The sequence below is a fragment of the Sceloporus undulatus genome, chromosome 1 (assembly GCF_019175285.1).
Source record: "Sceloporus undulatus isolate JIND9_A2432 ecotype Alabama chromosome 1, SceUnd_v1.1, whole genome shotgun sequence".
NCBI classification, from domain to species: Eukaryota; Metazoa; Chordata; class Lepidosauria; order Squamata; family Phrynosomatidae; genus Sceloporus; species Sceloporus undulatus.
In genome coordinates this window covers 307380297-307407984 of record NC_056522.1, presented here as the reverse complement: position 1 = coordinate 307407984, position 27688 = coordinate 307380297, and the positions used below count along the sequence as shown (strand labels likewise).

General features: G+C 41.3%; 2 protein-coding genes across 4 annotated transcripts; both read left to right on the top strand.

Annotated features, from left to right (window-relative positions):
• The first annotated feature begins 1052 nt into the window (after nt 1–1052).
• On the top strand, nt 1053–18915 carry PEX16 (peroxisomal biogenesis factor 16). Of its 2 annotated transcripts, XM_042446749.1 has the most exons (11): nt 1082–1311; nt 3667–3702; nt 6247–6323; nt 12193–12326; nt 14653–14753; nt 15905–15985; nt 16191–16343; nt 16603–16675; nt 17203–17322; nt 17550–17614; nt 18502–18915. In XM_042446749.1, exons 1-11 carry the CDS (start codon nt 1116–1118, stop codon nt 18558–18560), a joined length of 1095 nt encoding a protein of 364 aa, XP_042302683.1. In that variant the 5' UTR covers nt 1082–1115; the 3' UTR covers nt 18561–18915. The 2 variants fall into 2 exon arrangements, 1 of the variants encoding a protein (XP_042302683.1); XR_006101587.1 differs by lacking the exon at nt 18502–18915 and having other exon boundaries at nt 1053–1311; nt 16191–16377.
• A 146-nt stretch (nt 18916–19061) lies between these two features.
• C1H11orf94 (chromosome 1 C11orf94 homolog) lies at nt 19062–26108 on the top strand. Of its 2 annotated transcripts, XM_042446750.1 has the most exons (4): nt 19062–21083; nt 22201–22316; nt 24691–24767; nt 25754–26108. In XM_042446750.1, exons 2-4 carry the CDS (start codon nt 22252–22254, stop codon nt 25888–25890), a joined length of 279 nt encoding a protein of 92 aa, XP_042302684.1. In that variant the 5' UTR covers nt 19062–21083; nt 22201–22251; the 3' UTR covers nt 25891–26108. The 2 variants fall into 2 exon arrangements, with proteins under 2 accessions (XP_042302684.1, XP_042302685.1); XM_042446751.1 differs by lacking the exon at nt 19062–21083 and having other exon boundaries at nt 21116–22316.
• Nucleotides 26109–27688: the final 1580 nt, after the last annotated feature.

Below are 27688 nucleotides of genomic sequence, written 5' to 3'. Positions count from 1 at the left end.
CTGTCTCTCTCCTTATATATACCCTCCTTCTCTATATATACATATATATATATCCCTTCTCTAGTTATTGGCACTATATATATTATCTCTCCCTTCTCTATATATATTCGTGTGTGTGTATGTGTGTGTATATATATATACTGTATACAAAATCTCTCCCCTCTCTATATATATTCACTTTAGTACACAATATATAGATGTGTGTGTATAGTATATATTAAAAATCTCTCTCCCTCTGTATTCACTGTGTGTGTATGTGTGTGTGTGTATATATATATATATATAGTGTGTATATATATGTGTGTATATACAAAGTCCCCTCCTCTCTCTAGATACATATATCGACATATATTTACTATATCATATATAAAGAAACTCTCTTTCCCCCTTCTCTCTCTTTATATATACATTAATAGCTATCTATATAGAGGGGGGAGAGATATTTTTAATATATATGTATACAAAGTATATTTTAAAAATCTCTCTTCCCCCCCTCACTATATAGATAGATATTTTAAGAATCTGTCCCCTGTCTCTTTCTCTATACATACACTATCTATCTATCTATCTATCTATCTATCTATCTATCTATCTATCTAATCTTTCTCTCCTCTTTCTCTCTCTATATATAAGTGAATGTATAGAGAAAGAGACGGGGGACAGGTTTTTAATATATATACACACACACTATATATATATATATAGTCTGTATATATAAAATCTTTCTCCCCTCTCTCTCTATATATACAAATATATATCTATATATATATATATATAAAAAACCTCTCTCTTTCTCTCTCTATAAGCCCTCAGCGTTGTCTGAAGCCTCCCTCGCAGAGCTATACTCACGAACTCGCCTCTTTCTCCCGCCCTTTAAAGAATAAAGACCCACCCTCCTCCTCCTCCTCATCGTCGGAGCCGTTCTGCGCTCCATTCCTTTTCCCTCTCCTTTTTTTGGGGCTCGGCGCTCGATTGAGGATGTCTGGCTGGCTCGCTCAGGTGTTGGCGCAGGCGCAGAAGAGGACAAGGAGGAGGAAGAGAAGACGCTGAGGAGAGAAAGAAGGGGGGCGGGGTCGTGCTTGGGAGTAAAGTCCTACCCGGAAGTGCAAGTGCGCATGCGCAGCGGAGGTGGCGGAAGCGCCTCAGTGTCTCTCTGTCTCTGTCAGGGGGCAGCCATGGCCGGGGAAGCGGCGGGGCCAGTGGCGCGGCTCCGGAGCCTGTGCTGCCGCTACCAGGAGTACGTCAAGCGGCACCCGGCGGCCACCGCCCAGCTGGAGAGCACCGTCCGCGGCCTCTCCTACCTGCTGCCAGGTATAGGGAGGGAGGGAGGGAGGATGGAGCAGCCGCGGGAATAGCCCTTGCGGCTGTTAGTTGCCCTGGCTGCCTTGCTTTGGGCTGCCCCACTTCCCTGTATTTAATGGTGTATGCCGCCTTTCTCCCGGGAAGGGACCCAAGGAGGTTTACACATAAGAATGCCGTAGTTGTATCCTCTCCGCTGCAAAGGCCCCAAACAGCAGAGGACATGGGAGTGCTCCTTCCTTTAGCTTTGACTCCAGACCCATGTTTTTGTGGGTCCTCTGTTAAAAGGGCCCCTTTAAAAGGAAGGTGGCACTTGGCAGCCCTTCTTCCCCTTCTGTTTCCTGTGTCTCTTCCACTGCAGCCTTGGAGTCACCTCTGGGTCAGATGCCTGCAGCGCCAAAGCCAGATTGTGCTGCAGGTTCTCTGTGGCGGGTTTGATGGCATCCTATTGGAACATGCTCAGGTTACATGCACTTGGTGCTCAGGGCAGATCGGATTCCGGCTGGTTAATTGGTTGCAACCTGCTAGGAGAGTTTACTTACTCCATCCAAAAGAATAAGAGTGTGATGTAGTCCAGCATCCTGCTTTCATTGGTGGTCATATGAAGTTGGTAAAGCCAACAGTCTTCCCATTATTTGTCCCCAGCATCTAATATTTTGATGTACACTGCCTTGGGACATGGAGGTTCTCCTCAGCTGCTAAGGCTAATACTATTTGAAAGGCTTAATCTTTTTGAATACGTCCAAGCTTCTTTTTGAAATTGTTTAGTCAGTGGCAGTCAACTTCATATGCCAGTTATGTGCTGCGTAAGAAACTCATTCCTCCCTTCCTTTTGCCCTCAATCTGCTGCAGACCAGTTCTGCTGGGTGACTCCTAGTTTCTAATGCTGTGTGGTTTGGAGAAATGTATATCCACTTTCTCCATTTGAAAATTGTATTCCTGGTTGGTTATCTTTTGTTTAAGCTGAGAGCTGAAAACACTTAGCATCTTCTCAGGGTAGATATGACAGCATTTGAAACTTCCTGGTTGGCATTTATTATACATCCATCCAGCCCTGCAGTATTCTTTCTGAGACAGGCTCACTTGTGCTGATGAGGAGGCACTGTTGATTTATATGGTTGTATTATGACATTTACCATTGATTTATATAGTAGAGTTATGGCAGTTACCATTCTAGATCCAATTAAGCTAATCCTGAGCATTCATTCATGTGACAGCCATGTGACAGTTCAACAAAATATCAACATCCCAGTCCTTGGCATCACAACCAAATCAGCCCCATCGGTATTCCTGTTCCTTAGTTCCTGCTTCTTGACTAGTTACCTGTCCATCAGAGAACCTCTAAACCCAAGGAAGCTGTGGTCAGGGAGTTACTTGACTTTTTAAAAATCCCAGTATAAGATGTGTGTGGATCATCCTTATCCAGATTGATGATACTGTGGTCGCAAGATAACTATAATCACATTACACTATCTTAGATTTTCCTCTTAACTCAATATACTGGACATCCCTTCTATGCACAGGAATCTGTTTCCAAAGTATTTTCCATATTAGGCCTTCTCCAAATTTTGTATGTAATCAGATTGTTTATGTCCAGCATCTAGTCCAAGTCCAAGAGGTAATATACAACCTTTATAACAATCAAGAAACACAGCAAACTCTCCTTAAAATATCCAGAGAACTGTAGCTGCATGTCTACAGCTACACAAGGATGTACTGATATCTTGAATGATTTTTATAACTGAGGTGGTGCAACTAAAAAGAGGCTATCCCTGGTTCTACAGTTATATGAACTCTTAGTGATGGGACGCATAGTAGTGAATAGTGTGTTAAGGGCAGATTGATATTGCAGGGGTCTGTCTTTCAGGTATCTAACTTCATATCATTGTCACTGTAGACCTGACCAGGAAAATTTTTGGAAGCAAAGGAATTTGTTCATGGTTATCAGGAAACCAAAAGCTCAGTGTTTTAAACTAGTTTTGATTATATAGTTGACAGCATAGATTCACAAAGCCCTTATATCTGTCAAATAGAATGAAAGTCTAGCTAGGGCTGTATTCCTGAAATCCTGTGGCAAAGAGATCCAAAGTGAAGAAGAGTCATTATCTGTCTCTAAATAATAGCAGAGGTTTCCCAGCACTGACAAATCTGCACTGATTTTCTGTATGGGTTAAGAGTCTACAGAGTTCAGGGTACTGTATATGCAGGATTCATTATAAATTGTTAATGTCAGTTCCTGATAAGCAATATATAGATGTATTTGTTTCAACAATTGCATGAAAGGCTATTCCTTCAGAGGAAGCACTTCAAATGGTTTTCAGTGGAATATGGAGTTATGGCTCATATCTCACCTGTGCTTACTTCCAGGTCGGTTTTCAGACTCTCATGAATTGTCTGAGCTTGGTAAGTAATATTAGAGAATTACTCTGGGCACCAAGTACTGTGTTGTGAATATACTATTGGATTTTATCAGAAGAGAGAGTCATGAGATCATCTTGCAAAGTGAAGGGACATACATACTAAAGGAGAGAGGTGTATTATTATTATTATTATTATTATTATTATTTGTATTCCACTTTTTCACAAAGGAATTAAAGCGGATTCCGACTATTTATACAATTATCAAACAATTAAAAATTACAATTTCAAAACTCTCAAACCCCAGCCCTCCCCCCAGTGATAAAAACAGTGATCAACCTATAAAAAAGATTAAACATAAAAAAATCTATAAGTTCCAATAGGAGTACATTAAAATTTGGGGCAGATTAGCACAAATTATTTAGGATTACCCAAAACCCTAATCAGAACAGGGCCCAAAGGTTTTTTTTAATCAAACTTCAAGATATTGCTGACTGACTTCTTTAAGTATGAGGAACATCTAGAACATTGCAGTGAGGTATAGTGGTTTTAGTGTTGGACAAAGACTCCAGGAGGCCAGTTGACAATAAGTGAATGCTGAGAACCAGTGTGGTGTAGTGCTGTGAGCGTTGGGCTGGGACTCTGGGAAACCATGGTTGAAGTCCCTATTCAGCCATGGAAAATGTGGGTGACCTTGGGGAAGTCGTATTCTCTTAGCCTCAGAGGGAGGTAATGACAAGTCTCCTATGAATAAATCTTTGAGTCCCATTCAGGAGTAACATGGGATGTATATCAAATCAGCCAATCATTTATGTGAAGCAAACCCTACGATAGGGTCACAGTAAGTCAGAGTCAGCCTAAAGGTACATAAAACGAAGCTGTATAAAATAATTCAGGGACACTCTTAAGAGTAATAGCTACAAGAGCAAGCAACACAGTTCTCTTTTTTTGTAAATGCAGACTTAAACAGTGCTCTCTTAATTCAAAAGTATGCTGGATGTAGATGGCACTAGCCTTTACTGCCAGAAGAGTTTAGGGGATTTACAATTGAGCAGTCTGTCAGCACTACAATAAAAAAAGGATAGAAAATGGGTAGCACAAGGAAAGAGCTGAGATATATCAAATCCAAACTTCTTCCATTCCATGGATTTGGCTGTAATGGAAGCATAAAGTTAGTCCAGTTTTTGGGTAATCCTAAATAATTTTCAATCTCTTCCCAGACTTGGAAGAGTATGGATTTGCTAAATTTTCAGATGGTCTGATGCCAGCTCATTTGGCCTGTGGCCATCTCAGGGTTGTGCTCTTAGTTAATAATGGACTGAGATGTTTTACTGTTACCTGTCTTACTTTCTTTTTTTGCAGGTGAGGGTAGGTTGATGAGGCTGTAATTTGTAAATCTGAGTTTACTTGACAATGTAAAGTATGCCTTCCTGAAAGAGGAATTAATCAGCATTGCACATGTATATTGATATAAAACCACATTACCTGTCATGGCTCCATGCTAGAGATTCCTAGGATTTGTGGTTTGGGAAATACATAGAATTCTCTGCTGGAAAGATAGTGCTGTATTTCTGGCGAGTGAACAAGTGCTCTCTAACTACAAATCCCAGAATTCTATAGGTTGAAGACATGACAATTAAAGCAGTATCAAACTGTTGCAACTGTGTACTGTAGACACACAACTAGTCTGTTGCAAAATTCTGAGTTCTCATGTTACTTACTACCTAGCTGTTATACATTTGAAAAATGTGTGACTGGTTATCTTAACTAAGATAGGAGTGAGATCTGGGCTGTCCTTCAAGCTTTTTATTATTGAACTCCTAGGGCAGATATTTCTGAGTTGTATTTGGCTTCTTATTGCCATGAAAATATATGCAAGCATTGCTGAACAGATGTGTAGGTCCCTCCTAAGGAATGGCTAGTGTCAGTCAGTGGAGGTGCTGCTTATCTACCACAAGTCCTTTATATATTTTTTCATTACTGGCTATCTTTGATCTGTTTTGCTTCTGCTAATTCTTTGCCACCTCCATTATATTTTATGGAGCCAAAATGTATTCTTCAAGCTAGCAATATTCTTCAGAAAAAATATAATCAACAGTTTTGAAATAGTGTTATTGACAATAAAGTTAAGCATGCAAGCTTATAGATCATGCCAAGGACAAGACTGAACTAGATATGTTTTCTGTTCCTTTTCACTGGAGGAGTTTCAAAGCATCTTTGTGCAAGTTGCATAATTAGGAAGATATGTAGAGAGATTGCAATGAAGTTTGCTCAAATCCCTCATTTGAAAGAGACTATGGTGTTTATCAGAAGAGCTCTTAAAGAGGTACTATTCCAGTGTGACTCCTCTAGCTGCCTCCTGTTGCATGCTGGGATTGGCAGTTTTAAGGAGGGGTATTTAGAATTCTCAGGCAGAGAAGTTCAGCTCCTTAAAACTGCCAATCCCAGCATGCAACAGGAGGCTGCTAGAGGAGTCACACTGGAATAGTAGCTCTTTAAGAGCATAGTGTGATAAACATCAATGTTAACATCAGTGGCCTGTTTTCTTTTTTATCAGAGCATGTTTTTGTGTCTTTCTCCCCTTTTCAGTATATTCTGCCTCCAATTTGTTGGTGCTGCTGAATGACTGGATCCTTCGAAAAGAGCTGCAGCAGTCCCTTCCAGTGGTAAGAATCATCTTTGTGCAAGAAGAGAGGGAGTCCTTTGTCTCCCCCACCCAAGGACTATAACTTTGTTCTTACATTCTAGCCTTTGAGCACATAGGTTCTGAAGCTGTTAAATCTTGGGCAGCTCCCAGCATGTTTCTGCTTGGAAACTGTAGCATGGAAAGACACACCATTCTGGAAGGCTGATTAAAGTTGCAGTGGTCTCCAAAAATACTTTAGAATTATAAAAATTCCTTGAGCCATTCAAAATACAGCCCACCCCCCCCCGCCCCCCATTCACTTCGAATGCGTACAGTGCTTGTTCTGTAATACTCTTACTGGGGTGGAGATGGAAACCTCAGTTGATCTCTCACTGAAGTCAAGGTGGTTTGTGCTCCACTGGGTAGAACAGCAACTGTGTTCTGCCATAGATTTCAGCTTTTAATTTGGGATGAAGAGTGGAAAACAGAAAGGTCCCAACTATTTAGGGAATAGTTTGAAGATCTGGAGACAGCCATGCCGATTGAGATTAAGCCACCTTAAGAATTGGAACTGTGATGTTACAATCAGATTAAACAAATGGGGGCGGGTTTAACAACACTTTGTAGTGTTCAGGGTTTTCTGTTTAGAGTTCCAGGCATTCCTTTCCACTATTCTCCATCCAACTATCAGCATTCTTTGCCTTCCAAGCAAGCCCAGTCCATATGAGGTTGTTCTGTGTGACCTTCCCTTCCATTTTGATTTTGTTGCTGGGGAGTGCTCTGAGGATACAGTGGTTATACAGTATAATCTTAGATTTTTTCATTGATTTCTGTGGCCAGATCTCACTTCTTTTTCTTGGTACATTTAAAAATAGCCTATCAGTATAAGCAGGAAATGATCTAGCCATACCATGAGGTGGTGCTCTTTTTCCTTTTCCCACTCAGTTTTCATCCCATCCCCAGCCTCAGCTTGTTGCTGTTGTTGTCATTGTTTTGTTTGCAACAGTGGGATTCCCTCTTTAGAGATTTTGTGTATCTGACAACTTCATGTATGCTGATTCATCCATCATATATTATTTTAGCTATATAAGCTCAAGCGCTCAGAGAACTGAATTGGAACTAGAATGATTGTGCAATTGAATTGTGCAAGCCTGTGCATATTTACCAAGAAGAAAATCCCACTGTGTTTATTGGAATCAGATAGAAGGGAAATGATGGAAGGTACTAATGCCGAAACATTTCCCTCAACATATATTGCTTTGTTTTATTTCTTCACACTCTTATAAGAGGTGTATTGTTGATTAACTTAAAAGTTTCACTTAGTTTAAAATCCATAGTCCAAAATGGACAGCCAACAGTATTGTACAAGTAGAGCATGAAAAAGAAACAGACTGATCCTTGATTACTTGCTCTCAGCTTATGTTCTAAGATACTTTTCAGTTATGTTGTGCAAGGATCTACATTTTTTTCCTCATTCTTGTGTTTTGGGTCATGTGACTGTGTGTATACTTTCTGCACTGAAAAGATACATTTTATTTTATCCTTTTCACCTAATCTACAAATTCATTTTAACAATACACATGGGGGGGGATACAGACGGGCGGCTCCATGCTGCCCATTTTTGCCCCTCGTCGGTGCCGTGCCATCCACACGGCACAGCACCAATGTGCTCCCTAAAAATTAATTGCTCTAGTCGGCTTCTTTTTAGGGGTGTCATAATGGCACTCGTGCACCATGACACCGCCACTACCAGCAAGTGCCATTAGGGCACTCGGATGCCCATGCGTCATAATGGCGCTCCCTGTGTGGACAGGGACGTGGCAATATGGCATACGGTCGCCGATAGTAGGGCTGGGCACATGTGGACACCCAGCCCTACAGAGCCCTCATTTCAGCCCCAGGCCAGCGCAAAGCACCAGTCTGTACAGGGCCATAATTTACTCAACTTTTCCCCGTTGTGTGTTGCTGTGTGCTTTTTTCAGCTGTACACATTTTAGCTATTAACATTTTAAAATATGCAAGTTTTCTTTGTGCATTTTATTTCTTAGAAACACTGTGTAAGCCCACCCACACACCCCCACAAAGGTACAAATGCTTGAGGCAAAGTTCACTTTTTCTTACAACATATCTTGGTAATATTAAAAAATGCAAGTTTTGTCAAAGCTGTTGTTCAATGAAATTTCTTTCTCTCCCTTCCTTTCTCCTGAGAGGCTCAAGCACCTCTGTCACATGAATCTGTTATTGAAGTTAGATGAGACTAAAGCAGGGGTAGGCAACCCAGCACCCTCCAGATGTTTTGTAGTGTAAGTCCCATAATGTGTTATTTTCTGTCTCACCTAGCCACTAGCTTGAGGCACTGTTCTTAGCTCTCTTTGTCATCCTTGCCTTATCCCATAATAAATCTGTTAATAATAAATCTGGTAGGTCTGGTTGAAAGAGTGACTGGCTGAGGATCACCTCTCAAGTTTCATGAGCTGAGTATGCTCTTTGGCTGTGCCAACTGGGTCTTATGAGAATTATTGTCCCAGATGTCTACAGGGCACCTAATTGCCACCCCATATTCAGAATCAAGTTGATGTGTTCCTGAGAATTATTTATTTAACAGAAAATTTGGTACCAGAGGAAGAAATAACAGGGAGAAGAATAGGCAAAGGTTTCTACAGCACCAACCCCTCCCCCCCAAAAAAACCAGTTCAATGAACAACTTGGTTTAGGAAGAGAGGTCTCCTGTGGGAGCTGCAAGGACATAGACTTAATGCCACCCACCCCCCCAGTGTCGCCAGTGAGAGTGACGTGCAAGAAAATCCCCTCTAGACAGGGCTGGGGAACCTGGTGTGTCCCTGCCCCCCTGAACTCAAAGGTCTGGTCATGGCAGCCTCTCCAGTGCTGATGAACAAATGACAGAAGTGGTTGCTCTGGTTTCTCATAGCACCTCGGTGGCCCCACAGACCTTGGTACTTCCACCTGCTACTAAATTCAATCATCTCAGCCAAGGACCCATTCTCCATCCAGATCCAGGTTGAGTACACCTAGCCATCCAGCAACTAAAAGGAGATGTTATGCGTGGGCTTGTTATTCACATAATGTAGTAGACATACTTTTAACCTCCAGGATGTTAAATATATGAGACCACCTGGCAGGCTTTTCTCAGAGGGGCTTCCAGCTCAGCCATTTTTCCCCTCATAGCTGATGTAAAGGAAATCTTAGAATTTCTACAAGTGGGTCTGAATACTGGTCTGAAACCCAATATGCTCAGGTGTCAGACCACAGCTTTGGCATCCATTTTATCACCCAATCACAAGCATCCCCTCTCTTCTCACTTTCATATGAAAAGATTTTTGACAAGGGCCTTCCACTCAAGCTCTCCATTAGTTCATCACTTCCCATCTTGGGTTTTCCAAAAAATTCTTGTGGCCCTTGCCAAGCCACCTTTACAACTATTAAAATCAGTTCTCCTTCATATTCTCTCCTCTGAGATGCTTTTTCTGATAGCTGTTACTTCAGCCAGAAGTGTCTCAGAACTGACAGCACTGTCTGAACCCCTCTCATTGCAAGTTTGAAGCTCAGTCAGTTTACCTTTGGCTTGGTCCAGGATTCTTGACAAAAGTAAACTCTTACTTTAACCACTCACAACCCCTCATTTTACCCTCCTTTCCCCCACATACAGTCCATCCATTTCCTTTCTACTTAGCTTTGTGGGATGGAAGGTTTCTCTGTCTATTCTGACACATTAAAGCAAGGTTTGTATCTTCTTAATCTATGAGTCCCTACATCTTCCTAAGCCACAATATGTCATTGCTCAAGTCAGCAACTACTTCTACAGCCTTTTAAACAAATGCCCCTGTGGATGAAAATTGCCAAGCCATCATCTGGGTCACTATTACCAGACATTACAGATTGGATACATTTGCTTCAGCTTGTGCATCCCTTAGCAGCAGGGTGCTCCAGCATGTTGTTTCTCTTTAATGATCTCCTGTTGCCACTGTCCCTCCCAGGGATAGGTTAGACTAGGGTAATTCCCCCTCCCTAGATGGCCGTCTAAGAATGGCACATTGGAGAACTTCCTGTGAAGGTCCATTTTCCTTTCCCACCGCCATTCTCTTCTCTTTTTGTGTCGTGTCTTTTAGCTTGTAAGTCTGTGGGCAGGAAACTGTCTAATTAAAAATAATAATTGTAAGCTGCTCTGATAGCCTGTAGGGCTGAAGGGCAGGGTATAAATACCATAAATAAATAAATAAATTTTAGCCAAGAAGGACTTATGCAGCCCCACCCTCCAGTGGCAAGATTATACTTACTCTTTCTTTGGGGGATTTTCTTCTTTTTCCTGGTTTTTCTTGGCTTTGCAGTGAACTGAAAAGGAGGAGCTAAGGACTAGGACATTGAATCACTTGAATTAACATATGATCTTTTGTCTCACCTGGAGCTAATTCTCTTGGATAGCCAGAATGGCAAGAATGGACCTTCACAGTAAGACCCCCAATGCACTGTTTTAAACTTCTTGCTTGTCCAGGCTTTGGTTATTTCATGCCTGGGCTATTGTAATAGTCTACTGGCAGGTTTGCCTTCCTGCTCTCTTACTCCTAGTTTTGATCCAGAACAGTGCTGTCCGAGTTGCCTTAAGTCTCCCCAAATACTCACATGTATCTTCCCCTCATAGATCCCTCCATTGGCTGCCAGTTCGGGCCAGGGCTCAGTATAAGCTTTTGGTCCTAGTATTTAAGGCCTTGCATTTTAACCTCCCCCTGTATTTCGCAACTCGGCTAGCATAGTATGTACCATCTAGAAACTTAAGATCTGCAGACAAAGGATTATTGGTGGTTCCACCAATGTGTGTGGCTCTGTCAAGGCTGTGAGCCTTTCAGGATCTGGTTCCACATTTGTGGAACAGTCTTCCTTTGTATCTCCAGCTGGAGGAGGATCTGATCCACTTTTGTAAAGGGCGGAAGACCTTCCTCTTCAATTAGCCGAATTAAGTTGCTGAACATGCCTAAAGTGACTGAGATGAGGATTTTGTTTGTTTTTGTTTTTAGCTTATTATTATTTTAGTATTTCATTATTTTAGCATTTTATAGTGTGGTGATTTATTGTTTATTTTTTATTGTATATGTTCTGATTTACTGCCCTTCGGTGAAAAGGGCATTATAAATAAACGTTGTTGTTATTGTCTAGAGACCACTTGAAGGCTTCTTCCAAAATGTATCCAGAGATTATTATTTTTTCACCGCCCTCCATTTTTCTCATGATTTCCATTTGAGTGGCCAAATTAATAATACAATGCAATGCAATGCCATGCAATACAGTACAAGCTTTTTACTATGTGGGGGAGGAGTTTGTGAGGCAGGCTTATCTGCTTTCCTCTTTTCCCTCTCTGTTTTGCTGTTAGTGCATGCTTAGTAAGAGATTCTAGATGAAACTCTTGTTTATCTTTCCTGCTGTGGCAAACACATGCAGCTGCAACAGAATTGGTCACAACAGTATCCTACTCTTTCCCAGCTCAAGCTTTAATGCACTGTTTACTGCAGACATGCTGCTCTCACCCAGCACCAGAAGTCAGTGTTTGTGCAAACTTCCTTCATCATCCCCTGGATACTAATGCTGCTAAAAAACAAAACAATAATAACAAAAAACCTTCCAGCTAGTCAGAGCATAAGCAGGAATAGTAGGGGTAGGGAATGTAAAAAGACCTTGTAAAAAGGAACAGCTTTGTCAGAGGCTTTGTTAACTGAGGCATGCCTATATTTAAAGCAACATGGCCCCTGTGAGCCTCAGCCAGTGCTCTTGATTGCCTTTCTATGGAAGTTTCTCAGCGGTTACCTTTTCACAAACCCCATCAAAAATTGAGAGGGATTTCTGGGCTATACATTGAAACCAGTCTCATTTCACCCTCTTAACTGCCTCTTGCTTTGCAGTCATTTCCTCAGCAGAAACTGCTAACCTGGCTGAGTGTTCTTGAATGCTTGGAGGTTTTTGCTGAAATGGGGGCAGCGAAGGTGTGGGGTGAGACCGGCCGGTGGGCTATCATTGTCCTCATCCAGCTAGCCAAGTGAGTATTGAATAGAATGGTGGAGAATATTATATATACCATCAAGATAAACAGACAAGGCCTGTTGGCAAACTTCAGAGTCTGATACAACAACAGATCCAATGGAAATTAAATGTGATTTTGCAGTGAAATATATAGGGATATCTGGCCAAAAATTGTAGGTTAGTACTTATTTCAACCTAAATGGATTTTTTTTCAGATACTCAAAACCTTTATTTCCACACTTACATTATATTTAATTCCCATGAAATATAGAATGACAGATTTATTGCAAAATAAATAGCTCCTAGAACCTGTGTGACACAGTCACTTGAGTGCACGAATGGTCCATCTTGGTTCAGCAAAAGGATAGAAGTGTATGTGAAGTAGAACAAGAATTGTTGTTTTGACTTAAATCCAAGTCTTTTGTCTTCATCTAATTTACAACAATGTTGCTAATGTCCACTGTGGGCAGGAAGCAGCAGAACAACTCCAAAATATCCCAGAATGTTTTGCCGCCCTTCTTTGCCTGCTGTCATTTACTTCTCTTTTGCCGTTTCCATCCTAATGTTAATTAGCAGAATAAAAATTTGCATGCATTCTTCAAATCTCTGGTGTCTTCTCATGCAAAACACGGCCAACTCAAACAGAACATACAGTGACTTACAAAGTCAAAAAGACTACCAAGTGGTTGCCTAAGAAAAAACATGGCTCCGTAAAACAGTGCCTATGAGGACACAACTCATTAATTAGACTGTTCCAAACAAGCACTGAACCTCTAAGAAGCAAAACATGAGAAAGATGGTCACATGTCACTATGTTCAGGCCAGATAATAGTTCAAGATTCAGAAGACACAGTATTTTTCAAATTCAGAAGTATCAATGGCATACCATAAACAGCTTCAAATAAGGCACTAGACATGTCTCCCTAGAAACCAGATCTTACTGGAACTATATAAGGATGGGTAAAGCAATAGTTCAAAGAGTGTTGAAAGTGTTATGAGAAAACATAGGGGCTTTCTAGACGGCCCTTTGGGACGTCCGGAGGACGTCCCATTTTAAAAAAGGGGCGTCTCTTTTAGACGCCCCTGGGCCTATTACGGACTCCGTCCGTACAAGATGGCGGCGCCCTTTCTACATGGGCGCCGCCATCTTTGCGTAGCGGACGCTTAGCGTCCAGACGCGTCGCGCCGCTGCTGACGTAGCGAGCGCGCCCCTGGCGCCTCGCTACGTCGCAAACGCGACGCCAAAAGAAGCTCCATTTTGGAGCTTCTTTTTTCGGTCCGCGCGGGAGTCGGGCCGTTTGAAGGCTCCGGCTCCCCCGCGGACCTTCTGGCGGCGGCGCCAGACCGCTGCAAAGCGGCGGTCTGTACCCCGCCACAATTTCCTCTGATCTACCATCATCTGTCCTCAAACAAAATTTGCCTGTTCAGTATGAAACCTGTGAACTGAAATGATAGTGGGGGAAGTGTGTTCTCCGTGAACAACACTGCCTCAGCATATCATCTTCAACTCTTTGAGGAAAGGCAAAACACAATCACAATCTGTTTCCAGCTGTACAGAGCAATTAGACTCAGACACACACTCAACATACATACATGCAGATTAAAGCCTTCATCTTTCAAGCACATACTAATAATGGTATTAGTAATCTACAGCCATTATCCTGATAATAGTCATCTGATCAAGCCAGGAAGTAATTATTGTGCATATTAATAACAGACTTGAACTTGGGAAGATTCATTAACAGGATGCTAACCTCTTGTTTCCCTTTCCAAAGCCTGTTGTTTTTCTGACATCTGCAGTTTAAACATATCCTAAAAGTGGCGCTGTAGATGATCAGAAGTTATGAAAAGTGGGGAGGGCACCCAAGATCCACCTAAATGGATTTTTGAAGGATTGCTAAAGCCCACTTGCTTCCAACTTTTCTTCCATGTGTGTGAGCCATTCCTAGCAGTAGCTCTTTTTAAAACTTCCAAACTCTTTATAGGCTCTCCTTTATAAAGAACAAGAACCCTTATACAGCATCTTATGAGCCTGGGTTGAAAATGAGCAGTTTGAAACAGGATTGTATAAAGCAAAAAGAGTGTTTGATTATTAGTGATTTATTTATAATTTTATAATAAATTATTATGATTTATTTATTTATTTATTTATTTATTTATTTAATATAGCTCCATCACTATACATGATATTTTATAAGTAAAAGACCATCCAATGAAAATACCCTAGTTCCCTGCCCTCAGGCTTTCAATCTAAATATGTATGTTTCTATCACATTTTCTGTGAATTTGTGTCTCCCATGTGTGCTTGATGCTTACAACTCATGTCTTACTCTAACCCACAGAGCCATCTTGCGCCTCCTGCTACTGCTTTGGTACAAAGCTGGCATCCAGACATCTCCACCTATTGTGCCACTAGACAGGAGACAGTCATTGCAACATAAAGGTACCAAGCATGAGGGCATTGTAATTTGCCACCACTTTAGTGTAATCAGAAGGGATGGAAGAAAGTTCTGAACACTTTCCAACTGAAGGATTTTCATATTTCCCAGGCGATATTGAAAAAAAGGAAACATTTCCTTGAGTTCCTAATTCCCCTGTACTGCTCTATGCTAACATTCGTTTCTATTAGCCCTCAGCATGCACCGTTTTTGCTGGTTTACAGCCTGGACTAAGTGCCCACATCTGCACACATAAAACTGGTTAAAAAGATGCTACAGCTTTGAGAGAAAACTCAGCATAAAAATAATATTAAAGTCTGGGATGTAACCTCTCAGCCAGTAGCTGATTATAATGGTCCTTTCAGTTTTAATAGAGTAGAAAGGTCATTAGAGTAGGGCTGGGCAACTTACAGCATTCTAGATATTGGACTGGAACATCCAGTATGCCATGCCATTGGCTATGCTAGCTAGGGCCAATGGATGTTACAGTCCAACAACATTTGAAGGGCCACACATTTGCTATCCTATCTTAGCCACTGTGCTGTGGGAAAGAATCTTGATGCCAAGAGTGGTAATATTGCTGGCTGTGCAGCTGTGTTTTCACAGACCCCTTGTACTTCATAGAATGTTTGGTCATCTCCTACCAACTTTTTCCCACTTCCTTTAATGGGGGGGGGGGGGGTCTTGAGAGAACAGTGCCATCCCAGGAGCTAAGTTCAGTTCCTCAAATATTAAAGTTATCACTAATGCCACTCCAGATTTGTGCTGTTTGACTTTCCATTAGGCCAGCCTTCATCAAGCTAATATCCTTCAGATGTTTTGGACTATACCTCTCAGAATTCCTAACTATTACTTACACTGAATGTGGCTGATGGGAGATGAAGTCCAATGCATGTGGAGGGCACAAAGGCACAGGAATCTCCTTTAGACTCTATCCTATGACACAGAGAGGGTGAAACTCGCAGTATCCCTTTCTAAAGGGGACAATATTAGAATATTTTAACAGAATTTTCTGGTGCCATTCTGGGCTTCACTAAGTGTCAAAGGCTTACAGAGTACCTGTTAGCTGGTGGGTAGATGTGCTAAGAAAAAGCTGGCAGTAGAGAAGTCGCCCTCCCCCGTCTGGCTCTGATCCAATGCACCTCTTTCCTGACAGATATGGAGGGCAAATCAACAGGAAAGGAACAGATTTTTGTGGGGAAGCGCTCTAGTCGTGTTGTGAGATCACTTGATAGTAGTAAGTACCATTTTGATCTGTCCTGTGTTACCTGTAGGTTGGAGCTGGGCTTCTGTGTAAGTTGCCCTTCAGAAAGCATAATCATGCAAGGGCTTCTCAAAAACCAGCAAGTTTTTATGTGTTATATAATGGATATATATATGTCTTGCTGGTTGCATCAGAAGCATGCTGTCCATGCCAAATCATGTTTTTGTCTTGCTTTCAGCCCCATCCTTGCACTCCAGACATTGGGGCGCACCTCAGCGGCAAGAGGAGAAGCAGAACCGAAGAGCAGTGGAGACAGAGCAGCCTTCAACTCCTTTGGGCTTCCAGGAAACCATTGCTGAGTCCATCTACATTAGCCGTCCCTTGGTCCACTGTATCCCACTCTGGATTTCAATGGATCTTGCAGTGTATCCCATAGCCCACTAGAGAGAGCTGTAGTCCAAATGTCAGCCACTTAGGTTCTTAATACTGCTACTAATCTAGAGAATTTGTTCCCATTGACTTTTCTTATTCTATTAACATAGCATTGATTTTAGTTGTGGTTTAGCAGCTGTATGGTGACTGGGTTCATGAGTGTCTGAAAGTTGTTTGACTACACAGACTTTGCCTCATTCCTTAACTCTTTTTCGCAGTGATGAGTTTGGGGGTCTGGGGACAGAAGTCTTGGAAGCCTTGGCTTCTATCAGGAATCTTGGATATTGCAAGGTGAGTTTGGAGAAAAGCACTTAAGGGTCCTGAATCTGTTTTATTTTACCTTTATTTTGTGAGGGTACTTTAGTTCTCTAGTGATACACTTGTCCCCAGCTAAAGCAAGTGCTCTTAGAAGCTAGCAAAAAAGCTGGATTGATCTTTTACAACACACAGTTTGCCTAGTTCTTCATACTTGTTCTTCAGGATATTGGGCTGGGCTTAATTTGAATTTGGTAGTTGTGGAACTTGTTTCTTGTGTGAAGACTCAAACTTGAAACACATGAGTAAAAGTGAAAGGATGGAGTTTCTTTTATTGGGTCACCACTACGATTAGGAAAAGAATGTTCAGGTCATATGGCACTACTCCCCAGCAAGCTTGAGGTTTAGCAGCTGTCACATTAAACATTATTGGAAAAGGGATTCGGTCTATTCTCTTGGGATAAGTGAATGGTAATTTGTACTCAAAATATATTCATGCATAGACAGAGACACAGACACACTCCCTATCCCTGGCTTGAAGTCTTTACTTTTTCCTTTCATAGCTTGAGTTTACTGAGTGACATAAAAGACCTCAACAAACGTGAGCGTGTCGAGCTTAGACGTCGGACAGTCCTTCTGCTGTACTACCTGCTGAGATCACCCTTCTATGACAGATACTCTGAGTGAGTATGCCCAACTGACTTCTTCACATGCCAGCAGAAACACAAACTTCCTTTTTCAAATAGGAAATAGATTTCTAGAAGAGCAAGCTGTCCAGGTCCCTAGAAATTTGTAGCTTGTGACCATTCATCACTCTAAACAGGTTTTGTCTGCTGCTATATTTCAAGGGACCCTTTCCTACTGAGGAGCAAGCTGTTCTCATGGACTCATCTGTACTCTATTCCCTTAGGGGCAGAATCCTCTTCCTGCTGCGGCTATTGGCGGATTATGTCCCTGGAGTTGGCTTAGTCACTCGTAAGTACATGGTTTCTGTAATTGTACTTTGCAAAGGAAGTTAGTAAAGGAGGAAAACTGTAGAGAGAAATCATCTCTTGGCTTTGAGAGACATCCCTGTATTTGGCCAGAGAACCCTATTTTTGCCATATCCTTTAATGACAGGCCCATTCAAGTGATTGCAAGTTTCAAAACTTTCATTGCTGGCACCTCAGAGTTAGAAAAATCTTCTCCATTGTTTCTAGGGTCCAGTTCCTCAAACTGTTGCATTAGCATTTAGAAATGTAAACCATTAATATCAGGCTTGGTAAGAAAAATATGACATTTAACATTAGTCTTACAATCTTTTAAGAGATCTCCGGCAGTTGATATAGATCTCCATGCCTCCATCCCCACTTCCATGAGGCATAACAGTATTTAGGACTTGAAACTGGAAGTTTCTTTGCAAGAGCTAAAATGTGGAGAACTACAGTGATAACGGCTTATTACAGCTAGGATGTTCCCCACTGTCACAGGTTTTTTTCCTTAGAAGATGAGATTCTGTACCAGGGTCCTACTTTTGAGTGGTGGGATAAGCCCTATCTATCATTGACAGGGATGATGGGGCTGGGTTGGAGTCCCAACAGCATCTAGAGGGCCATAGGTTATCTACCATGTGTTTAGGAGACTGAGTAATTCTTTGCTGACCAGACTTTTTAAACATGTCAGTTTTCACCTTCCCAACACACACAAATCTACTTCTGTTTGGATTCTTGGCTTAGCAGCAGTCCTGCACTGATTTTTTTCTGTTCAAGATAACCTCTTGAACTTGGAAGGTTTATTTGTGGAAAGAAATCTCAGAAATTCAATCACAACATCTCATTCCAATGCTTTCTTTAACCATTTGCTCTTTTTTACTTACATTTCAGGTCCACTGATGGATTATTTGCCAGCCTGGCAGAAAATTTATTTCTACAACTGGGGTTGATCTGGTCTCTTTCAGCCTGGGATGGCTCATGATGAAAAGAAGTCACTTGAGATATCAGGATGCCTTTATACTAAGGGGAGGGAGCCCTAAGACTTCCCAAAAAATACATGTCTTTCTCTGGCTTATGCTAACTGATTTCTGAATGAAGAGGAAGGGCTCTTCTTACTTTATCAAAAGTATCTTCCTGTGAACTGTGAACACTACAAAGACTGAGGCATAAAGTACCTTTGCTATTTTCTTTTTCCATTCTAATATAACTGGCTTCAAAGCTGGTGTTGGGAGAGGACTCTTTTTATATATATTTTGTATGACTGTGAATGAATAAAGCCGGGAGTCGGCCATGCTTTTAGGCTAACTGGCCTGGTCTCTTAAATTTTGTATGATTAAGCACAGGAAGTAAGACTCCTTCAGTTCCATGACAGGCTACCAGACATGCTGAGAACTAGCCAGATGGGTGGAAGGTGGAGTTTTGTATGACAGCTGTCACTGCTTTATTTCCAAAGAGAAAATGTCTAGGAAGCAACTCTCTCATTCTCATTACATATTCCAGGGCAGATGCTTGTCACTATAACCCAGCTTCAGGATTCAAATTAGGCCATTCCTGTTCTTTCCACAAACCAGTTACCAGACATATCTTTTTCTTTTACCTTTCCCAGCAACTACAAGCCTTACGTATGCATATCACTCAGTGCTACAGTTGGCAGGGAACTGAGCACCCCTCTTGAGCATGCTCTTTCCTTGGCATAGTTCCATTGATCCTTATGCTGCTCAGCTGGAGTCTGGTATGCTAGCTGTTGCTGCTGGTCTTTCTCCTGAGTTAGTCTACTCTAATTTCCTACAATTCTCTGGAGGATATTAAGTTCCATGGCTGATAGTCTTTGAAACAGCTAGGTGTACTGCAGGGCTTTGTAATGCTGACAGCAACGAGCTGGCAAGCAACATGGTTGATCTTTACTGAAATAAGTTCTCAGTGTGATAATTAAAGACCAGAGCAGATGCTGAAGTAGCTGTCTGCCCCATTTCTTCTCATATATATTGCCTTAAGTGAATGATGCAAGAAGTAGACCAAGTGCCTAATCATATCCAGTCATTTTTACTTGTGTCCCGATTTTTTAGATTGCCTTTCTAATCAGTTCCCAATGGCAATATCTGTAATTCTGGCTTTTAATGCTAAGGCCACATTCGCTGATATGGCAGAGATGGAGTAATTTAAGAGGCTTGCCATGTACCCAAGTCGCTCTGAACTCTTGCCAGTTTCAAATGATCTGGAGAATGTTCAACTTCTAGTAAATGTCCTTAAAACAACAAAATAGTGCAGGCTGGTAATAGTCTTTCTTTAATTTAACAATAGGACACACCCTATTGAGAGTCAGCATGGTGTTGTGATTTCAGCCTTGGGCTAGGACTCCTAAGAAACCAGGATCCAAATCCCTGTTCAGCAATGGAAATCCACCCTACATGGTGGGTGCTATTTGACAACTGTGCGATTTCAGTAGCTGTTCAGATGCCTCTTCTGGGGGGTTGAAGTTCTATGGAATTGTGCCCAAGCTCTGCCGTTGTGCTGTGGGGAAATGAGGAACTGCTGTCTGAGAGTGAGCTGGATGCTTCCTTGTTTGTAAACGGTGCAACCTGGAGTTAAGCCCAGTATAACATCATACTAGGATTTTGATCACAGATTATTTTTATCAGAAGTTTAATAAGAAACATTTGGGGACGTTACTATACTGGAATAGATTTGCATAGTGGCAGATGACAACTGGTATTTTAACAAGTTTGTAAACAAAGGGGAACCTGGTATATGGGTCCAAATCCCCATAATATTATGTTTCTTGAACTTTGACACTTATTCTGTGCTTTACCCATCTGCATTTTCCCCATAGGTGATAGATGTTACTGCACTCCATATGGAAGAAACTTGGGACACAAGAGATCTGTGAATTAAATGACTCACTTCTAGTAAATGTCCTTAAAACAACAAAATAGTGCAGGCTGGAAATAGCATTTCTCTAATAAAAACAATTGGTCACACCCTATTGAGAGTCAGTGTGATGTAATGATTACTGCATTGGATTAGGAGTCCTAAAAGACCAGGATTCAAATCCCTGATCCCACATGCTCAGAACTGTAGTCTCACACTTCCAGCATTCACCCATTTGGGGATAGTTGTGATGTAAAATGTTAGGAAGTTTGTAATTAGGGAAATTTCTTAATTAGCTCAAATTGCTGAGAGAGAGGGGTAACAACGCCCTCGCAAGACCGTGTCCCTTAGTGTATACCACAGGACCAAATAATCCCTTAAGAGATGATGCGGAGATAGGCTTCTCCAATTAAAGTTCAAGTATTTATTAAAAGGGGGACACACGTACAGCAATGAGCACACACACACACACAAGAGACTCAATGAAAGTAAAGGTGAGAGAGTGGAAAAGATTGCGAGGCAGAACTACGGGTGATACTTACTTCCAAAGGCTTCTCTGATCTCAGGTGGATATATGACAGGAACATGGAACAAGAATTGTGATGGTGAGTTATGGACAATTAAGAAATAATCTTTATTAAAGGCTATTGATGTACAGCGCTGTGTAAACTTACAGCGCTTTATAAATAAAGGTTAATAATAATAATAATAATAATATTGTCCTTACTGGATGTCTCAGTACATGTTAGGATGTTGGTGCATTTTCCCTATCCTTGTTTTAACAGTTTTATGATGAGGCAGAAATCTCAACCAGAGTAGAAATAACGTGATGGGGGTTGTCTACCTCCCATACAAGTCTCATTTTCTTTTATAGCTGAGCCAAGGAGACTCATTGTTTGAGCTACAACTCCATATTCTCCCACATTTCACAGTTGGAAGCTTGGGACAAATGTGGACAAACAACATTAAAGTGTGATGACGATGGCAAGAGTACTTAATGAGAACACACACTGCAGCAGTTTGCTTTTGCCTCAGCCTACTGGCAAGGGCAAGATGATGCCCTCTGCTCTCATCTCCCTGCTGCTGAATTAATGGAGTGCAAACTTCTTTTGTACTTTGAATGCAGTTTGCAGCAATTGAAGTAAGCTGACAAAAGGGGAAAGGGGGAGGAAGAGAGAGAAACTGGGATATTTTAAAAGTGGGATTTCAAAGGCTTAATCAGGCTTACCAAATCTGAACAGTTGGAGGATAAGTAGCTCTTAGACTAATGGGGGAAATATGGGAGCTGAAGTCCAGATAGGAACTTTTCCAAGGTGTCTCATAGGAACATGAACATTTCTTTAGAAGATGTCAAACTTGGCTGCATGAGATGAGAAGACTGTTTGGCCTGGGGTGCTAACATTTGGAAGGTGTTCAGATGAGGATATGTGTCAAAAGAGCTGAACTATGAAGACCATGGAGATTATTGATTCCAGGATGGGCAACTGTGTGTAGGAATAGCACTTATTTGTGTGAAATGGAGCTCAGCCACAGAGCTACAAAAATGTCTCTGCTGTCTATGAGAGTGAACACTTCTGTCCAATAGAAGTTGTGTAAGGCCACTGCCTTTTATTCTTTGACTGTTCCCTATTGGCCAGGCCTAGTGCATGGAATTCAGTATTGTCTGTGTTCTAGACCTTTGTGATGACACTATAGGCTTTGGAATTGCCTTGTGTCCTGCAGATGACGGCTGTTGTGAGTGAGTGAACTCACTCGGTTGGCTTGAGTGGCTGGATGGCTCTTTGGCTCCTTCTGCTGCTTTTGACGGATAGAGTATGGCTCATGCCAAGGTTTCAAAGGTAATAGTTGCTGGTTAATTGTTAATTGTTTTTCACTCTGCCCTATAATCACCTCTCTTTCTCTCTCCCCTCCCTCCCTCCCTCCCTCTCTCACACACACAATTTCAGGGCCAAAATGTGAAACCTATCAGCGCCCCTGTGTGATAACATATGCCCTGTTGCAAGGGGAAGCCCCTGATTATCTCATTAAGCACAATACATTAATAAATAGTGCTCACATCCATAACATACAGTATTCACACACACACACAAAATCATCTAACAGTTGAAGAAAGTATAAAACCTATTTGTCTAATTCATTCTTTCCTAGAGATTTCTCCCCTTTGCATTGAGAACTGGAGTGGAAAACTTGACCCTGAGATATGGTGCACATGCAGACACACACATTTAATTTTGTATAGTTGACTCTTTGATTTGTAACCTTTCTGATAAAATTATTTGCTTCAGCCAATAATAATAATAATAATAATAATAATAATAATAATAATAAAAACTTTTATTTCTATCCTGCTTTTCTGTAGCAAGACAATCAAAGGGCTACCAACTAAAACATCCATATACAATATTATACATAAAATTACAATTCCCCCCCCCCTTAAAAAAGAATTAAATCTATTACAATTAAAAGAGTTTTCAAATCTATTAAAAATAAGCATAATGTGGGCAGGGATGTGGTAAATACATGGTGTGAGGGGGTATCATTCTGTAGCCCATGACAATGATTACTGGGGATGTTGGGAGTTGTACTCCTACACAACTGTGGTGCCCCAGATTGGGGCAGATTGGCCAATAACCTTAGGACTCATGTCTTCATGAGCCAACTGGTTCATTCAAAGCCAGGATTCTGTTCTTCATGCATCATCCCTTGATATAGGAAACCCATGCCAATTTGAAACAAACGTTATAGTCAAAAAGGCTGAAAATCTTGGCAGTTCACATGCTCTGGTTCTTATTTTTCAACAGAAACATTTTTTATTGTTTTGTTACCCCAAAAAGGGAGGGGGCTTGGGGTCCCCACCAACTGTATCAGTGTCTCCTTAAATGTTGGGGAAATTGTTTAGCTCAGAAGAGGCCTGCAGAAGGTGGTATAACCTAAGGGACCATTTTCACCTATGTATATCATTACTAACTGCAGGAGAACTCCAGATTTGGTGACGAAAGGTTTTTATTTAGATATATGTAATAGTGCAGCCAAACACACAACAGAAATTTAAGCAGAAACACCATATGAGGTATGCAAATTGGATAGTGGAGATTTAGGGTTGTAGCAGGGGTTATAGTCCTGAAGAAGAATCCATTTAAAAGGGTGTGGGGGTCAGATGACATCTGAGGATGATATGGGAAGAGGAGACTCTGGATGGCTGGACAGAGCTCTGATGGCTGCTCACTGCAATTGCAAACTAGAGATGTGTGGAGTGAATATTTATATCCTGAAGGGGTATCTAATGTTCCCACATGAAGCAGAAAGAGTTTGAGTGCTTTCTCACAGAACTGACAAAAAGGGCAATGGTGGTTGATGGTTTTAGTTTCAGATTAACAAAACAATAATTGGAGGTAGGACAACCCCAAGATAGGTGGATAGGGAAGTTAACTTGGAACATGCCAAGAGCGGTAAGAGATATGGTCTTGCTTGCCTTAGTGCAATGGGACTTCCTTTGTCTCCAATGTAAGAAGATATGCAGAAAGCCTGGGGGAAAGACAAAGTGATCAGCAAACCCACTTAACATTTATCTTGGTATTACCTGGGTTCTTCACGACTTCAGGTCAACATGTTCTTCTCATGGGAAAGTTTCCTGGTACAGTATTCCAAAGGTCATTATGACCTCTTAAAACATGTCTGGTTCCAGATATGAAAAATATGAAAATATGAAACCGCACATATAGCATAGGGGGTGGTGGGTATATAACAGTTTGCACTAATGCAAGCCAAGAAAGGGGATTTTACAAATTTGTTATGTATTATGTATTTAAGCTCCCCCTCCCTTTGAAGAAAAGCTATATCAGGGATGGAGTTTTCAAAGGGCACCATTAGTCACAGCTATACTTAGAAAAGAATTGTGATTCCCACATCCCCACTTAACTGGGATGAATCATTGCAAGAAAATATTGAAGCCTAATACTTAAATTAAATACGTTAGTTAATTAAGAGAATTACATAGGCTTGGAAATATGTTTTTATTTATTTAGGTTTTTATGTAGACACTTTTTAAAGGCCAGCATTTAGGTTTGTGTTGTTTTCTGCCAAAGAAAGATTCACCATCTCAAAATGACACATATCACCCTGTAGGATGTTTGTCCAGTCTCAAAACTCTGTATGAAGACTGGGATTTTTTGCACCAACCACAGAGGTACCTGACATTTTGCTCTTCCACAGCAGGCCCAGTGAATCTGTCCCTGATGAGTTCAGTGCACCCTTGGAGCTCCGGCAGCAGCATTTTGGCTTGGTGGATGGTACAAATTCATTTTGGTTCTTAATTTTTGGATAGTGTTTATCTGTGCCTAAGAACTGATTGCAAAACTCCCTTTTGGGTTATGCCACAGAGACAGACTAGCTTGTTAAAAAAAAGGGAAAATGCATCAGAACAGATATAGACGTAATAGGTTTTCTTCCATTAGAGCATGGGTGCATTCATGGGGTGAGTGAGTGGGCATGTGGGAGTGTGGAGATGAGCACAGACCAATAGTATGTGACTCTACCTACTACTGACATGCAGCTTCCCAGTGTCCCAATCCTTAGTAAATTTAGCCCTTGGGCAGAAAATGCTGCTCCAGTCCAGCACTAGCAGCTATACAGTCTAGGCTTCTGGTGCAGAGCAAGTTATCAAGCAAGAATTCATTCTCTCTTGATTTCAGCATCTGATATGAATCACTGTAGAACTGAAGAAGGCCGAAAGCTAGTAGTAAAAGATGCCTTATAAAAGACTCTTGACTGGCCTCTGGTGCAGTTATACACTGTGTGAACAACAGCACTGCTTGTTATATATAATGACATATAATGTCTTTTAGGGATGAAGGGCCATAGAACTTGCCTTCATATCTTTGGCCAATTCAAATACATGTTGAAAGACACCAGCCTTCAGAGTTACCTACCCAGGCATCCCAAAATATGTGTTTTAAAAGCCCCTGAATTTTTTTTTTTCACATTATAGTTGGCCCTCCACTTTTGTGGGGGATCCGTTCCAGATCTCCCCCCCCCCCCCGGTGCAAACAGAGGCTCGCGCATATTCATGCCTCATAGGCTTGAATGGTGCGCCACCCGAGTGCGTGCACCATTGAAGACAATGGAAGTTGCCCCTCCATGGGTACTCAAGGACAAAGATCCCAGATCCACGAGTTAGGGTGACTGTAGTTCCCATTTTAAATTTTTGACAGATATATGTTTTTTATAGCATCAGTGTAAATACTTTTTTTGTTTGTATCAATTGTCATTTTCACAGATTATGGCATTAAACCAAGGCATCCAAAATTCCGGAAATGGAAACTCCATAAGGAATCAGAACAACTGCACACAGCACACAAGAGCAAGCGAGATGAGCCAAATCTGGAAGAATATTATGATGATGATCTCCTTTAATTTCTTTAAAAAGTGGCAATCTGTCACCCCTTGGGTGGCCTTCCATCAGCTAATTTAAGGCATAGCTAAAAACTGAGATGAAGCCACAAAACATTTAGTAGAGTAGGCAATGATCAAAATCTTACTTTCATGCCTCTTATTTGTATAAGCTGAGAAGCACACCACAATTCTCTTGTGTTATGTGCATATCTACTATAAACACTGATTTGGACAATGAATTTTACCATCTTGGACTTTCTTTCATGCTTTGAACTTCTATGGGTGTTGAATAGAATCTGAAAACATTCAACCAGTTGCTGCAGATGAGCATCTGCTGCAAATGCTAGGATTGTGTGACAAACACAAGTGCTATCATTTGGTGATTTGTTCCCAGCTCATAGTTAAGTTTCTAAATTCTCTGGAAAGGTGATCACTATTTGCAAAGTTGTGTAACATAAACATGTGCAAATGTCCATACTTTGAAAAACCAACTCCATTATTTGAGTTTTCTTGGTGTAGAATAAATAGTAAAAATTGTAATACAGAGTACACAGCTCTGAGGTTCTTTAAGGTGCTATTCTTGTACCCAATTTCCAGCAGAAATGAAGACAAAAAGTGCTTTGAAGGCCCTTTAAAGTGGCATCTTTGCTACTAACAACAGTTCTGCCAATGTTTTTTCTATGCTGGCTGGAGAAGAGGCCAATAGATTAGTAAAGGGCTTTGCAACAAAGCTGATTGAGGATCCTGAGATTTTGGTATCTCAAAACCTTCCAACAGATTGTGATAATGTGACACATTGTTGGCATATACAGTGGGCCCTTGTTATATGCTGGGGTTTGGTTCCAAGATGCCCCGTATATAACAAAATCTATGTATGCTCAAGTCCCATTAAATATAATGACATAGCAAAATGGTGTCCCTTATAAAAAACGGAAAATCAAGGTTTGATATTTGAAATTTATACTTTTTTAAAAACATTTTCAAACTGTGGATGCTTGAATCTGTGTATAAAAAAACCGTGTATAAGGGCTGACTGCATTTGCAGTGGTTGCAAAATGCCAAGACTTGGTGGTCAACTATAGCAAGAGCTCTCAGTTAGAAAGAACAAAAAACTCAACCACCCTGATTCCTTGTGAACATACATACAAATTGGCTGATTGTAGTCACTTTTAAACTACCCCCGCCCCCCAACATGTGCTGGGAGTGTCCTAAAAGAAAATGGGACAAAGTCAATTGGGCTTCCCCAAACTTCTTCCTCTCCCTGCTGTGGTACATGCAACTCCTGTACCATGACATGCTAGCTGAGATTATGGGAGCTATAGCCCATCGCATTTGGGGTGCACATTGGTGAAGGTTAGAATGGGGAATGGGATACATAGAGCAATATCCTATTAGTGACATGTGTAAATATGGCTTACCTATGCATATGTCCCTTTTTAAACAAGGCTCAGGGAGCTATTCTCTACCTGTTTGTGCTCCATTCAAATGACAAACTTCCCTGCCAAGCCCTGGGTAGGTGGGGAAAGCAATTTAAATTATGATATGGCTATTCTGGATTCCGGGGGGGGGGGGGGGGGGGGAAGGAGAGTACTGTATTCTCTTTCCATTAGCAGGCCCTCATTTCTTCCCCACACCAAGCTGAGACCAGCTGCTGATTTATCTTCTGAATTGCCTCCTCCCTCCCCCACTCACCCAAGCATCAATGGGGGTTTCACAGCTGCCAGGAGCAGTGGAGGACATGGAGCTGTGTGGGTAGAGTGTTATGCTTGCCATGTTCAGTGTAGCATATCAACCAGAGTCTCACTTCAAGCAGTTCTAG

What these genes read in the sequence shown, in the direction of transcription:
- PEX16 (XM_042446749.1), top strand. Translation starts at nt 1,116, where the DNA reads ATGCGCAGCGGAGGTGGCGGAAGCGCCTCAGTGTCTCTCTGTCTCTGT. An exon ending in TCATGAATTGTCTGAGCTTG is followed by an intron (nt 3,703 to 6,246) that starts GTAAGTAATATT and finishes TCCCCTTTTCAG; the next exon opens with TATATTCTGCCTCCAATTTG. An exon ending in ACAGTCATTGCAACATAAAG is followed by an intron (nt 14,754 to 15,904) that starts GTACCAAGCATG and finishes CTTTCCTGACAG; the next exon opens with ATATGGAGGGCAAATCAACA.
- C1H11orf94 (XM_042446750.1), top strand. Translation starts at nt 22,252, where the DNA reads ATGGCTCTTTGGCTCCTTCTGCTGCTTTTGACGGATAGAGTATGGCTC. An exon ending in CTCATGCCAAGGTTTCAAAG is followed by an intron (nt 22,317 to 24,690) that starts GTAATAGTTGCT and finishes GCTCTTCCACAG; the next exon opens with CAGGCCCAGTGAATCTGTCC. An exon ending in GCATTTTGGCTTGGTGGATG is followed by an intron (nt 24,768 to 25,753) that starts GTACAAATTCAT and finishes TCATTTTCACAG; the next exon opens with ATTATGGCATTAAACCAAGG.